The sequence below is a fragment of the Saccoglossus kowalevskii genome, chromosome 5 (assembly GCF_978046115.1).
Source record: "Saccoglossus kowalevskii chromosome 5, keSacKowa6.1, whole genome shotgun sequence".
Lineage (NCBI taxonomy): Eukaryota > Metazoa > Hemichordata > Enteropneusta > Harrimaniidae > Saccoglossus > Saccoglossus kowalevskii.
The window spans coordinates 41707710-41722927 of record NC_140645.1 but is presented as its reverse complement, the minus strand read 5'-3'; the positions used below and the strand labels follow the sequence as shown (position 1 = coordinate 41722927).

At 38.8% G+C, this 15218-nt stretch overlaps 1 protein-coding gene across 1 annotated transcript in view; it reads left to right on the top strand.

Moving 5' to 3' along the window:
* The first annotated feature begins 57 nt into the window (after positions 1–57).
* LOC100377143 (mitochondrial import receptor subunit TOM70-like) overlaps positions 58–15218 on the top strand; it is a 36930-nt gene continuing 21769 nt past the window's right edge. Inside the window, exons 1-6 of the mRNA XM_006823242.3 lie at positions 58–316; positions 3787–3960; positions 5037–5163; positions 10667–10776; positions 11314–11579; positions 12075–12279. Of these exons, the coding sequence (XP_006823305.2) occupies positions 110–316; positions 3787–3960; positions 5037–5163; positions 10667–10776; positions 11314–11579; positions 12075–12279 (1089 nt within the window). The 5' untranslated portion in view covers positions 58–109. The remainder of the gene's footprint in view (positions 317–3786; positions 3961–5036; positions 5164–10666; positions 10777–11313; positions 11580–12074; positions 12280–15218) is intronic.

Genomic DNA, 15218 nt, shown 5'->3' with positions numbered 1-15218 from the left:
GGATTTTTGGTAACAATTTTAAATTCTGGAGTATACGTAAATAACAAACCTAAGCTAAGGAGCCCTTATTCGACTCCTGGGATTCGACTTCCTCCTTTCCAATTTCAACATGGCGGCCAGCAGCGGTACGAACAACGTGGGCGAAGACGGATCATGGCCAAAGTGGGCAATCGCTTTGGCTATCGGAGCCCCGGTTGCTGTTGGATTGGCCGGAGCATATTATTATACAAAGAAGAAGACGGGTGTGTCGGAGAGAAAAGACCCAGAAGGCAGAACGGACGAGAACGTGGTGACCGAATCAAAACCACCGGAGTTGGTAAGTCCCCATTTACCTGTGAAACTGTTTTACGTCCATGATGGTTTGCAGAATATATTTATTGTATTTTAAGGTATGGTACGGTCTACGTGCTCATGTAGCGTTCTTATTGTAATTAACGTTTTTATTTTCTACCTTTCATGTATGTCTCGTTGGTATAATAATCATATTTTAATATGTAGCAGGTAATGCCCGGTAAGCGAGCGCAGTCGAGTGGTTGGAAAAAGTTCCTTTTACACTCCACACCTAACCCTAACTCTAACCCTCACACAAGACCCCAATTCAATTGTACATGTATATTTCCCCTCTAGATAACTATAGGTGTCCTAAGGAAGGGCATATATACAATTAAATTGGGGAGCGCTGGAGACTAGGGTAGGGTTTTAAACTCAGACTACTATAGAACAGACTAGTAAGCCTTATTGTTTGTAGCATGTATGTAATTGGGTCAAAAAACTAACTCTGCGATACGATTGTGCATCTCGCAGAATGTTGATTATTGCACTCTGCGAAAGGGTCGCAGAGAGCACGATTCCCTTTGGTTTGCTGGTCGAAAAGCGCGAATCCCAATCGTTGAAGACAAATTGTGGGACCAAACAAATGTCACATGGTTTATGGTGGTCAGACACATCACACTGCTGGCTAGAAAAGTGAAATAGTGTAACGTGCACGTTGGTGTTGACTGCCTATTTACGGTGTAACGTTATTGCCATCTTGGAGTTGTAAGGCGCCATCCCAACGACTATGCTCATTAGCATAGACATCAGCTTCAAAGTGAGTGGAACGCGAGTACTTTTCACACGTTCGACAATGAATGTTGCATCAGAGTCCCACTGTTGGGGAACTGTGGTTGTACACAGTGAAAAAAAATCATTCGCTATGTGCAATGTTTTTCCATGACAGCAGTTGTTAGCAAGCATCTGCCTTCTTTTAAATCATAAACTGACTCGAAACGAGGAAAAATAAACACTTGTGGTCTACGATCGATCAGCTGATATTATAACCATCAGAAATGAAATACTTTGTAACAGTTGTGAAAAGTAAACAAAAACGACGTTAGTTTGTGGTATGAATGTACCTAATCATAATTTTCGAAGTCAGTATTACTGAAAAATTATGGTTAAATTTTTTAAAATGAAAGCCAAACTTCAATGATCCATTTTAATCTTAATGTCATTTTTTTTCTTGATTTTTCAAAAGTTGATAAAACTTTGTACCTTGATCGAAATTCGGAAAGACCATGCTCAAACGTTAACACTACCTACCGTCTTGTTAATATAATTGCATAATGTTTATCTTTGGGATGGTTTAAATGATAGGATCTTGTCTGTATACTCTGATAGAACGGGTGATAAGCTTCCCGTCGCAAACAATGTGTATTTATTTATCTGACGTCCATTGTCAGCATTATTGTCAGTCAAGACTTTGTCTGAGAAATCGTTTTATTTTCCAAGTCTATATTCTATTTTAATTAATAACACCATCTTACTAACGCAATGACAATAAAAAGAAAGCAAGCAAAGACGCAAATGACAGACGAGGCAAAGAAACTCAGTGACTAAGGGTCATGTTTACTACATGTATTTTAGACTTTCCTGCAGTCTGTTGTGATTCCAATGAAAAATTACAGGACTTTTGTGTTCACCCCTCGTTTACACAATTTATATTTATTTTTCAATAATGTTTCATCTAATCAAAACAGACTGCAGGCAAGTCTAGGTCATATTATGACCAAACTCACAAGTGGTTCGAAAGGGACGATGAGGTTGAACTATAGTCTATTTGCATTAAAGCAATAGAGTTTCAACTACTTAACCGATGACGACACCGATACGCAAGACCGTTGAGGGGCAGTGATCAGATGAGGAAGTGAGTACAGAAAATCTGTTGACATCGGCCAAATAAACAAAGCCATCATTCCCGTTTATGCAGAGAGAGCTCACCCATCTAATTTTCCATTGACACTGCCATTTTAGTTTTCTATCTACAGCAGTGGTTTTAATCCATTCACATAGCTATACATTTTATTCTCTTAATATTCTTAATAAAACGAAATTGATTGCTGAGAAACAGCTGAACGCTTTGTTTGGGAGTTCAAGTGGTGAACAATAGTCATAACAAATTATACTTGCTAAATGATGAAAAAAGAATGTTACATCGATAAAGCATAGTCATAAACAGTGAACCTTTTAATTGAATATTTTTGCACTTTATTGGAGACGAAAATTCACAAGTCAAAGCTGACGTACAACATTCGTTGTAGAACGTGTGAAAAGTACTTCACGTTCCACTCACTTTGAAGCTGCCGCTTATGCTAATGAGCATAGTTGCGAGACGAAGCAACACCAACGTGCACGCGACACTATTTCACTTTTCATGTCTACGTGCACGCTACACTATTTCACTTTTTATGTCTAATCACCGTAAACCATGTGACATTTGTTTGGTCCCACAATTTGTTTTCCATGTGCATGCTGATTATCAAACAGTGCGGCATGTCGCCGGTACATACTTGTTTACCGTAGTTCTCGAGCAGTCAGCGAAATAACAATTTAAAATTTAACATTTCTATAAGATATGCGGTGAACCCTTACACTGTAAATAAAGAACTAATATCGACCATGTGATTCATGCTTTTCGACCAACCAACCAATAAGAATCATGCTCTTCGCAGAGTGACTCTGCAACCCTTTTGCAGACTGCAATAATCAACATTCGGTGAGTCGCACAATTGTGTCACAGAGTTAGTTTTTAGACCCCTTTACATACCTCGTTGTAGGTATGAATTAGGGTTTACACCTGTAGGATGTGTGACACGTGTTTACATGAAGATTTCTGAATGCATTCGCAGTTACCTGCTTTATGTGTTTTTTGTAATGTCATTCTAGTGCATAACGCACAGCCGCTTACTTTCTGAACTAACCGGAAATGAAATCCGTGAATTTTGACCTTTCGGTCATTGTCGTTCCTGTTCAATTTGGTCAATTTTTTGGATGAGTTACGGCATTTTTAATTTTTGTTCCTTTCATCTACAATATTTATGAATATATGATGAACAAATTTATAGCAATATTTCTCATTATTTTGACTTTTCCCAGAATTTGTTGACCTTTTTCTATAAACGTCTAATAGCGATGTTGGCATCGACAGTGTTCTTTTGTGTGGACGCTTCGTAGTATTTGTAGACAATGCCTTTGAAAACTTGATATGCTCATGCAACTATGCGATTGAAGTCATTTAATATTCAATAAGAAGCTGACATTTTAATGGTGCATAAATTTTAATTATCTCTGTTCTCACTTTTTTGTATAATTACAGTAACACAGAGGATAAACGTAGAAATAATTGCATAATAAAAACTTCCAGTTCTGTTAATGGGTTTGCCCGTTAAACTGTGTATTAAATAAATTACCATTGATATTACACGTACACATTTTCTTGCATTAAAGTTCAGTCTGTCCTTGTTTCAGAGTCCTGCCGAGAAAGCCCAGTCTGAAAAAAACAAAGGCAATAAGTACTTCAAAGGTGGTAAATATGATCAAGCCATTAAATGCTATTCCACAGCCATAGATATCTGTCCAGAGGAAAATACTAAAGACTTGTCAACATTCTACCAGAATAGAGCTGCAGCATATGAACAGTTGGTGAGTTCTGGAGGGGTGGATGGGTTGTACATAGGGTGGATAGGTTGTACATAGGGTGAGTGGGTTGTGCATGGGATGAGTGGGTTGTGCATAGGGTGAGTGGGTTGTGCATAGGGTGGATGGATTGTGCATAGGGTGGATGGATTGTGCATAGGGTGGATGGATTGTGCATAGGGTGGATGGATTGTGCATAGGGTGGACGGATTGTGCATAGGGTGGACGGATTGTGCATAGGGTGGATGGTTTGTGCATAGGGTGGATCGATTGTGCATAGGGTGGATCGATTGTGCATAGGGTGGATCGATTGTGCATAGGGTGGATCGATTGTGCATAGGGTGGATCGATTGTGCATAGGGTGGATGGATTGTGCATAGGGTGGATGGATTGTGCATAGGGTGGATCGATTGTGCATAGGGTGAGTGGGTTGTGCATAGGGTGGATGGATTGTGCATAGGGTGGATGGATTGTGCATAGGGTGGATGGATTGTGCATAGGGTGGATGGATTGTGCATAGGGTGGATGGATTGTGCATAGGGTGGATGGATTGTGCATAGGGTGGATGGATTGTGCATAGGGTGGATGGATTGTGCATAGGGTGGATGGATTATGCATAGGGAGAATGGGTTGTACATAGGGTGAATGGGTTGTACATAGGTTGAGTGGGTTGTACATATGGTGATTTGGTTGTGCATAGGGTGTGTGGTTTGTACATTTGGTGAGTGGGTTGTGCATAGGGTGAATGGGTTGTGCATAGGTTGCGCATAGGGTGAGTGGGTGGTGCATATGTCGAGTGGGTGGTGCATATGGCGAGTGGTTTTGTACACATGGTGAGTTGGTAGTGCATAGGGTGGATGGTCTGTGCATAGGTTGAATAGGTTGTGCATAAGGTTAGTGGGTTGTACATAGGGTGAGTGGGTTGTTCAGGTGGAGATGATATCTACATCCCACAAAGTAGCGTAATTCAATGTGATGATTGGTTCTTTTCTCTCATGTCAGCCCCTCATATAAGATCTGTAATTGGGTTTTGATCTGATTGTCAAATAAATATTAATTACGTAAACTTGGTATTTCCATAGAAAAATTACAAAGAAGTGATAGAAGATTGTACTTGTGCATTAAAACTGAATAAACAATACACCAAGGCATTATTCAGACGAGCCAAAGCGTATGAAAAAATGGGTGAGAAGATGAAGTGTTTAGAAGGTGAGTTTACAGATATTTGTATATTTATATACTCACTCCATCTCCTATGAACCTGTGTGTGATTCTCCCATAAGTGTTTCACACCTGTCATTAAAGTTGTGTCCTTACGCATTCTAAAAATCACTGGACAATTGTAGGACCCAATTTTCTTTGCAAATTCATTTCTGGGGTAGTAATAACTTTTATTTTTTTGTGGGTCAACATAGATAGAGGAATAACTATGTATTTGAACTACATAGATATGATTGTGCACGCATATAATGTATGTGTCTAAAACAAAAATGACAAAAGTGAGAACATTTTGAATCAAACTGGATGAACAGAATCTGCCAATATATAGCAGTGAACAGATACCTTGGCTGGTGAAGATTCCCCAACATCATAGATAATAAATCAGAACTAGTTATATTAGTGATCAGCTGTCGGTGCCTTCCTGTCTACGTTTGTTCTCTTGTTTCTTGATTTCAAAAGTCTGTTCTCATGAAAAGATTCAGATAACTATTAACCCTTTTCCGGTCAAGTCAGTGAAAAACCGCCGTCAATATGGGTATGCTAGAATTTACCATGACTCCAGCTAGCTAACTGGTTAAGTCGTTGAAAAACGGCCTGTTATTTAGGTTGCTCAGACGGTCAAGCGTTTATAATACGTTGTACGGAACCTGATATTTTACACTTGCGAAATTATGGAGGGAGAGAATTTGTTTTTGATTCCGTCAAGTCAAATAAATTAACCAAGTAATAAAGAATGTAATTCTATACACTTGTCTGCTCATTTCACTATTTTACCGTCACAACGCGACGTTTGCGACGACATAAAAAAACAACGTCTTGACCACATTGCAAACTGCAGCACTACAACCATATTTGAACGACACGATTCACGATTATAATGGTAGTAATGTATTTTGACCAGCTTGGCAAATAGTCCCAGCACTTAGAATGAATAGATTCCAACGGCTGAGCTTGGAATGTCGGCAATCATCTACGTAAAATGACCGGGACAGCTGGTGGGAAATATTCAAGACAATGTGATTTCACCGTCTGAGCTAGCATATGCAATTCCATGTGTATGCAAATTGTAACCAATCCGTGTTCGAAAATATAACGTATTTATTTGCATAACAATAAATATTCAAATTGTGGGGAGATGCAGTCTTGTGGACATCTGGTCGTTTAGTATAAACATGGCCGAAGAAAGTGAGATAAAGCCCAGACTCGCTGTGTGCCTCCTTTCCGACACGTACGTCAATATGCCGTCCTATACAGATAGGAAGTGTTTTATGAAAACAAGAAGGAAACTGAAGAAAACACGTCAATCATGCTGTGGCACAGGGAGTGATAAGTTTGACATTGTTACGACAGATTTTTCACCAGCAAAGCATGGGAAAAGAAAGAAATCCAAAGCAAAGGAAACATTTGACGTCTGTGAGTTACTAGCCGAACGTACCATGAACACCAGTGATAATAGTCCACTCAAGAAAAGGCGTAAAAAGAAAAAGAACAAACGCAAGTCGGAGACTGTCTCCTCTGACAACGAACATGTGATTACGGAAGAAAGCCGCTCGAAGGACTGTGGGGGCAAACTAGGAGGCAAACCAGGAGGCAAACGTAAATCGAAGACGAACCGTAAAGTGGTTGAATCGCCAGTTGCCGACGAAACAGATGCTGAAGAAACGGGAGTTGGTCACGCTGAAATACAATGTGCCGTCGAAGATGTGATACAATTTTTGCAAAACAATGTTTGCGATTCGGAACCGTCGACATCCGCCCCAACTGCCAACGCAGAAAAGCAGGGGCCTGAACATATCGACCAAGGGAGTACGCAACAAAACGTTGATGTCACCAAAGAAATGGTACAAGAAAATGTATGCGATACAGAACAATCAACACTTGCGAGTTTCCCCAAAAAACAAACTATTAAAAAATGTGTTGTGTATGCACACGCATCGCCAATGGACACGCGTGATGATGAACTTATATTGGACGAAAAAACGGGTGAACTACGACACAAAATACCAGATGACTTCATAGCTGCAAATGACGACGATACAGATTCAGAAATCGATGAAGATCGTGCTGAGAATGACGATTTTTTTAGAGCAGCGTTACCCACCTGTACTCGATAGCGACATTGAAATTGAATCCGACACAGAAATTGGTGCTACATTCGATTATGTTGCCTCCGGCACTGGTGAATGGAGAATGGCCACGGAGGAAGACGGCCATATATTTACCTTTCCAGTTTTTGAACACGAACCTGGACCAACTTTCGAACTGCCTTCCAATGCTCGTGAGGTAGAATATTTCCACAAATTTATCCCACCAGAACTGATAGAACTGGCTTCCACGAGACTAATAAATACGCCAAATATCATCAAAAATACATTGCAAAAAAATTAAATGCCCGCTGGCGTAATACAAATTTCAGTGAAATGCAAGCATTCTTTGGTGTGATGATATGTATGGGTGTTGATCACAAATCAGCAATCGACGATTATTGGTCGAGTGACCCCTTTCTGCAGAACATGGGAATTGCATCAGTAATGACTCAGGCCAGATTTCAAATGCTAATGCGTTATTATCATTTAGCTGATCCGGTAAATAACCCACAGCGGGATCCTGACATTGAACGTCGTCGTCAACGATCAGAGGCCGACCCGTTGTACAAAATCAACCCGTGGCTAAAACACATACTCGAAAATTGTCGGCGATATTATCAGATGGGACAGGAAATTTCGATTGACGAGGGTATGGTGAGATTCAAGGAAAGGTCCATGTTTAAGCAGAGATTGCCCCACAAACCCGACCGTGATGGCTTCAAAATATGGCAGGTGTGCGACTCTACAACGTCTTACATTGCGAACTTTAAACTGTATTTGGGAGTGAAATATAAAACTACAAATGAGGGAAGAAAGAAAGAAACTGGGACAATCAAGAAGACTGTGCACCGGTTGTTACAGCCCCTCACAGAAAAAAACCATATTCTTTTCTGTGAGTCGCTTTTTACCTCAGTTAACACAGGCCTTGAATTACAAGACAAGAAAGTGTACATGGTCGGTAGTTTTAGCAGACGAAATCGGAAAACCATGCCGCCACAATTAATTCCTGAGGGGAAAAGCAAGAAGCTGAAATTGAAAATTGGTGAAATGAAAGCAGCAACTAGACCGGACGACACTATCAATAATATTACTGCATACCAGGATGACAGCACGCAAATATTGATTTTAAATACAGTCTATCCCCCACTGGCTACTTCGGCAGAAGCAGTAGATGACGACAGACACATGCCTGTATCGTTACAATGTTCCAGACATCACATGGGTAGCATGGATCGTTCTAACCAAAGGCGAAAATACTATCACACGGGCAGAAAAAACAATCATTGGTCGATCTGCATGACCTGTTACCTCATAGATGTTGCATTGGTCAATGCTTATGAATGTTTCAAGGCATTGAATCGCACGACTAAAGTAACGCACAAATTCTTCAATATCTGCACAGGTAAACAACTGATTGGTGGACACTCGAGTAGAATTCAAAAATCCACAAGAGAAGTTGGCTCTCTTCCAAGTAACACGTCATTTATTCGTAGTGAAAACATGGATTCGCACGAAATATGCAGACTACCCGGGCATCAAAAATCGTGTAAGCAGTGCAGCAAGGACGGGAGAAAAACAGCGAGTGGCCGATTATCAGAAACATCGAAAGGATGCCCAATTTGTAAAGTTCACCTTCATGCGAGTGAATGTTTCGCTGCTTTTCATCACAACATGGCACTGAGGGGAAAACGCACCGTGGGAACACAAACACGAAGTTCGGAAGAGCAGCCCTCGACATCAGGCAGACACATGGGAGAAGCCCACCAGGGTGGACGACTAAGAAAGGCGCACAACAAATAAATTTGGGACTTATCAGCATCACAAACTGTACAATAGTTTGAGTTGGTGAAAATACGTTATCGTTAATTTAGTTTCATGCTCAATCGGTATTTATACGTTTTAATGTCAGGATAGTTCATCAGGTCTAGTCGGTTGAAATACGTTTCTGCGTGAGTACATTGTATATATATATATACACGCCAAGTCCCTGCAGTTACGTTTTGTTTCAAGTCGTTAAATATACGTTGAAATATTTAATTAGTTAATCGGGTCATGTCAGTGAATATACGTTGCCGTGTGAAGGTAACCCCGATCAAGTTGTTGCAGTTACATTCTTGTTCGTTTTAGTCTCAGTTTGAGTTGTTAAATATATGTTGTAAGTGTGGGCTTACTCGTACAGTCAAGTCGGTTAATATACATTAGAGCTTGAATATAACATCAGTCAAGTCGCAGAAAGTACGTTGTAATATGTTACACATGTAGTTCAAGTCGTTGAATATACGTTGCAATTTGAAATGTACGCTGACAGGTCAAGTACGTCAAACACGTTTTTCCCCGTACATGTCCCAAATATCCCTCTACTCGCGCGTTTTTTTTTTCTTACTTCGAACTTGCATTCAATTAAGCAATTATATTTATTTCAATGTTTAACACATGTTTATTGAGACTGTACAAAGGGCAAAACATCGATTCTTAACGACAGTAAAAAATGTGTATTGAAATAAAATGGTGATTTTTTTTATACGAGAAATTGTTGTCCATGGTGGTAATGAAGTGTGTATGCGAACAGATTGCAAAAAATGTAAAAACTGAAGTCGATACAGTCTGTTAACTATGGCCTATTTTTACAAAAATGTCTGGCAGGATAGCATGCACAGATGCTGGCTACTGGAGTGCATTGAATCATGACCGTTTTTCACCAACTTAACCTGATAGCCTGAAACTCCCCTGACCGGAAAAGGGTTAAGGATTCTTGTTAACAATTACAAAGTGTTTTATAAGTTTCATATGAGAGTTCTGACTTGTCTTGCTGGTTGGTTGGTAATTAAAGTGCATTCTCAGGGTTTTTTCTTGAAAAAAAAACTGCAAGAGGGAGCACTGCAATTCAGCGGCGCCACCAAGTGAGGGAGATAGGGTTCTCCCTACCAGAGTGTGGAGTTTTTGATAATTCTAAGTTAAAATGGAGCATTCTATGGCTTCCTTGGGGCCAAAATAATTACTATCAGACAGGTCATAGTTGAAGACTGTGGCCACATGTGATCCCTAGTCAATCAGAATTTTATGGTTGCCAGAAGATCTGCTCCTCAGGGTAAGGGGGCGCATGGCCATGCAGGAGGGTGCTGCCCTCCTGTTCCCTTGTTTAAACATATCCCTGAGAATACCCATCTATAGTTTTGGTTTTATTGTTTTAAGGACAATATTAAGAATGAAAAGTCGTTTCCTTTTGTCTCCTTTGTCTCAAGACCCCAGTGAGCAGTTCACTTCTAAAGAACTTCATGATATAAGCTTTCTCTCTGGGAAAATTGTTTACATTAATTGATATAAAGAAATTTCAAAGAAAATCTGATAAAATGTTCTCCAACCTTCTTTTCCATTAACTCTATAAAGACTTTATCCCACTTCAGATGTAACAGCTACCTGTATTTTAGAAGGATTCCAAAACCAGAACAGTATGCTACTTGCCGACAAAGTACTCAAAGATATGGGAAAAGAAAAAGCAAAGAAGAAATATTCTGTAAGAACTATTTTTAGTAAATTTTTAGGTTTATAACATACTTATGAAATTCTATGTGTTAAACTATTCACTACCATTTATAAGTTGTCTCCTGCCACAAATTAATAAAAAACAGTCCAATGTAACAGTGTGATTGAAACTAAATTGGGTTATAAGACCCCCCCCCCCAAAAAAAAATATTTTTAGTCAGTTTTTGTCAGAATATTAGTAAAAATTAACTTTCTTGTCAGTCACAATTTTTTTTCCTTTACAAATATTTAAAATAAAAATACTAAAACAAATGTCTGCATCAGTATTAAAAAACAAATTGACAGGACATGATCAATTTCAAAACAAATTGACAGGACATGATCAATTTCAAAACAAAATAATGCATTGTTTGAAAAATGCCGATCTCATCTGATTGTTCAACATTTATGTGTTTAAAGCATTGTTAAACATCCTATGTTTTGAATTTTAACAGAATATGACATCCTGGATCTTGCACTTCAATTGAAATAAATCTTCCAAATGTTTGTATCACATATTGTTTTGCAGACCCGCACACCTTCGATGCCTTCCAAGCAATTTATCAAGTCATACTTTTCCTCATTTGCGCAAGATATCACAACACAACCATTAGAAAGTTTACCTGTTGAGAAAACAAAGAGCATTGATAAAGTAGACATTGAAAAAGACGCACAAGACGTGGAATTGGTAGAGGATGTAAAGAATGAGACTGATGGAGAAGATGAAAAAGTAGAGGGTGACAACGATGATGAAGATAAGGACAAAGATGAAAGTGTGGAAACTCCAAAATCCAGGTATTTATATTTGTTCTATTTACCAGGGTATTATTTATTTGTTGTTGTTGTTGTTGTTGTTTGTAGACTTCATTTGTGTAGTTTTTAGCTTCGCTGTTGACAAAGTCATCTTCTTCTTCGAAACTGCAAGTCAGAATGTTTTCAAATACTTTCAACTTCTTGTAAAAAAACGCAAGTCTGATTGCTTTGATATTACATAGATAGGTACTACATGTGGACCTCTCTCAGCTTTGTTCATTTTGTGATATCTTTAATTCTCTAATTTTGATGAATATTTTTGTCATTTTGGTAAAAAGTGATATTTTCGACTTCTTGTTAAGTCTGATTGCTTTGATACAATACATATTGTTCATTTTCTAATGATATCTTCAGTTCTTTAATTGAAATGTGTATTGCTAACAGTGGAGCTATCTCAGCCGACAGGCTGCTTGTAATTAAACTGACCTGTTTATCATTATTCATCCTGTATCACCATTTTCTCTGTTCTATTTTCAGTGGATACAGAAAAGCCAGAGAATACTTTGATAATGAAGATTATGACAAAATAATTGATGAATGTACAAAAGAGATTGATAGTGAGGGACCATGTATGGCTCATGCTGTGTTGATGAGAGCCACTTTCTATATGCTAAAAGGACAGGCCAATCTTGGTAAACCTGGCTTAGATGATGTTATTGATATGGAAAGTGCTGATAAAATGGTAAGTTAAGGATACAAAGCCACTTAGCTTAGTGGTTATTATGGTATTGTGTGGATTTTACAAAGTTTGCACAAAAACTGAATAGGAATCATTGGAATTGCAAAACAGTTTTCTATGGTTACAAGAACACATACAAGTTTACAAGATGACACATGGAATACAAAAACAATGAATATATATATATATATACATGTATATAGACACAGTGGTTTACGGTATATCTCTTTTTGGAATATGTGTTGGCCCTGAAAAGGGCTGTTGTTGGGAGTTCACCTCGAACAGTTGAGATTTGTTAGCTCTGAAAAGGGCTGTTTGTTTCGTCTGGTTTCTTCATACTATTCGACGTCGTCACTGTCGCTGTCAAACAAATTAGCGTTAATTAGCGAAATCATGTCGTCTTCTGTCCCGTCTAAATTGTTGGAGATGCCACCTTTCAGGAAAGATTGTTTCACAGTAGTTTCGGACCACAATCCGTCGACCCAGTCCACGATCAAATCTCTACTCGCACATTTACGTTTTCCAGCAGGAGTAAATTTGGCATGTCCTTCCTTCATCCACAAATCCCATAAGTTGTGCAAGCTGTCTTTTACTGGCCGATTCATTCCGACGTCAAGAGGCTGAAGGAGTGAAGTAATGCCGCCAGGAATTACCGCTATGTCGACGTTTCTCTCTGTCAGTGCAGCCTTTACTTTTGCCGTCAGGTGAACCGAGCAAGAGTCCCATATTAGCAGTCTTCTACTTTCGTCGTCGCGATGTGGAAATGTGTGTCGTATGCAGTCAAGACAGCCTAGAAATAAACAAAAAGACAAAATAAGTTCCGAACTACAAAAAAGGCATGCGGTTCATGCAGACGACCTAATTTACATACAGGACGTCATATGGCGCCCCAATCAAGCAATGCCCAAAGAACATACGAGTATATGTTGGAGTACCGGTAACTGAAACATCCGGTCATTCTACCCAGATTTCCCAGTGAATAACGTATGCTCTAAAAATAGAATATCGGTACTATACTTTTATTTGTAATGAAAAAAAACCTTACCTGGTTCATCAATACCGGTATATCCCTTGGGATGTACTTGAACTTGAACGCTTCCAGTTGACAAGTGAGACTGATCACGCTTCCCTTTAAATATGATCACCGGTTTCAGCTTGGTACCATCTGCAGCAACTTTTAACACTACCGTGAAACCCTTTTTCTCATTTCCTGTCGTTTTTATATGTACAGTCTGAGCACCCTTATGGTCTAGTGTGTGATTTCCAGGCATATCGAAGCGCAATGGCGTTTCGTCAAAGTTGAATATGTTGGATAGTGGGTAATTGTGTTGTTGTCGAAGTCGGTAACGTAGCGATGAAATGGCGTGATTTTTTTTTCTTCATAATCTGGCGGTAACTTTTGTCCGATTGATGTCCTTTGATGGGTCGACAAAGTGTGGTGATGTTTGAAACATCTCAACCAGCCCTCTGATGCCTTGAAATTTTTACTGCTCTACGCTCTGAGTGTCTGGCGTTGTAGCTGCTTCCCGGTGACTCCATTGCCATTTTTACGCTGGTTTTCAAACCATTGCAATAAACTGCTGTCTGCTTCCTTGTCAGTGACAGACCGACCTCCGCCTGCTAGACGTTTAGCCGATTTTGATCTCACTGCAAGTTTGTCTTTTTGCTTGATCCAATCACGAACCTGTCTTTCATTTAGACCGTAATGCTCAGCAGTCTTTCTGTTGTTGCCCCACTCGAAAGCAGTTGAAACAACCTTCAACTTGCATGATAGGTCATTAGCTGCGCGTCTGCGACTGCCACTTGGTTTTGTATCCTTCGGCATATTTGAAAATAATTTGGCAATAGATAAAGCGTAGTAATAATAATATTGTAGCGATTGCAATGTACTCAGGTCAGTAGAACATGAGATAAGTGAATTTGCTATCCCCAAAACCCTGCTTTTATGGAATGATTTTGCATCTCATTATTACTCAAACAATACTGGTACTCTCAATACAATAAAATATCATAAACTTGTAAATGGTGCAGTGGCTCTGGCGGTTGCAGCGAATCCTTTGATGATCAAAGTCAACTGGCTACTGCTGTTGGTATCAATAATAAGACGATAATCACGTGTTGAAGCATTGACAACAACTAGAATTTTAAAGTTTTATTACTACTATTATTAGCTCCGCTGTCGACTTTGTCGAGCGGAGCTTATAATATGAGTGATTGTCCGTCGTCGTCGTCCGTGTCAATGTTTTACTTTTTCGACTTCTTCTTGAAAACTACAAGCCTAAATGCTTTGATACTTGGTGTATATGTACCTTGGATAGACCTCTCTTAGGTTTGTTCATTTCATGTTGATATCTTTAATTCTCTAATTTTGGTGAATATTTTTGTCATTTTTGGTAAAAAATGATATTTTTGACTTCTTGTTAAAAACCGCAAGTGCAATTGCTTTGATATTACATCTATAGGTACTACATGTGGACCTCTCTCAGATTTGTTAATTTTGTAATGATATCTTTAATACTTTAATTTTGGTGAATATTTTTGTCATTTTTGGTAAAAACTGATATTTTCGACTTCTTGTTAAAAACCGCAAGTCCAATTGCTTTGATACTACATATATAGTACTACATGTGGACCTCTCTCAGATTTGTTCATTTTGTGATGATATCTTCAATTCTCTAATTTTGGTGAATATTTTTGTCATTTTTGGTAAAAAGTGATATTTTTGACTTCTTGTTAAAAACCGCAAGTCCGATTGCTTTGATATTACATATATAGGTACTACATGTGGACCTCTCTCAGATTTGTTCGTTTTGTGATGATATCTTCAATTCTCTAATTAAAATTTATTTTGGTGAATATTTTTGTAATTTTTGGTAAAAAGTGATATTTTCGACTTCTTGTTAAAAACTGTAAGTCCGATTGCTTTGATACTATTCATATTG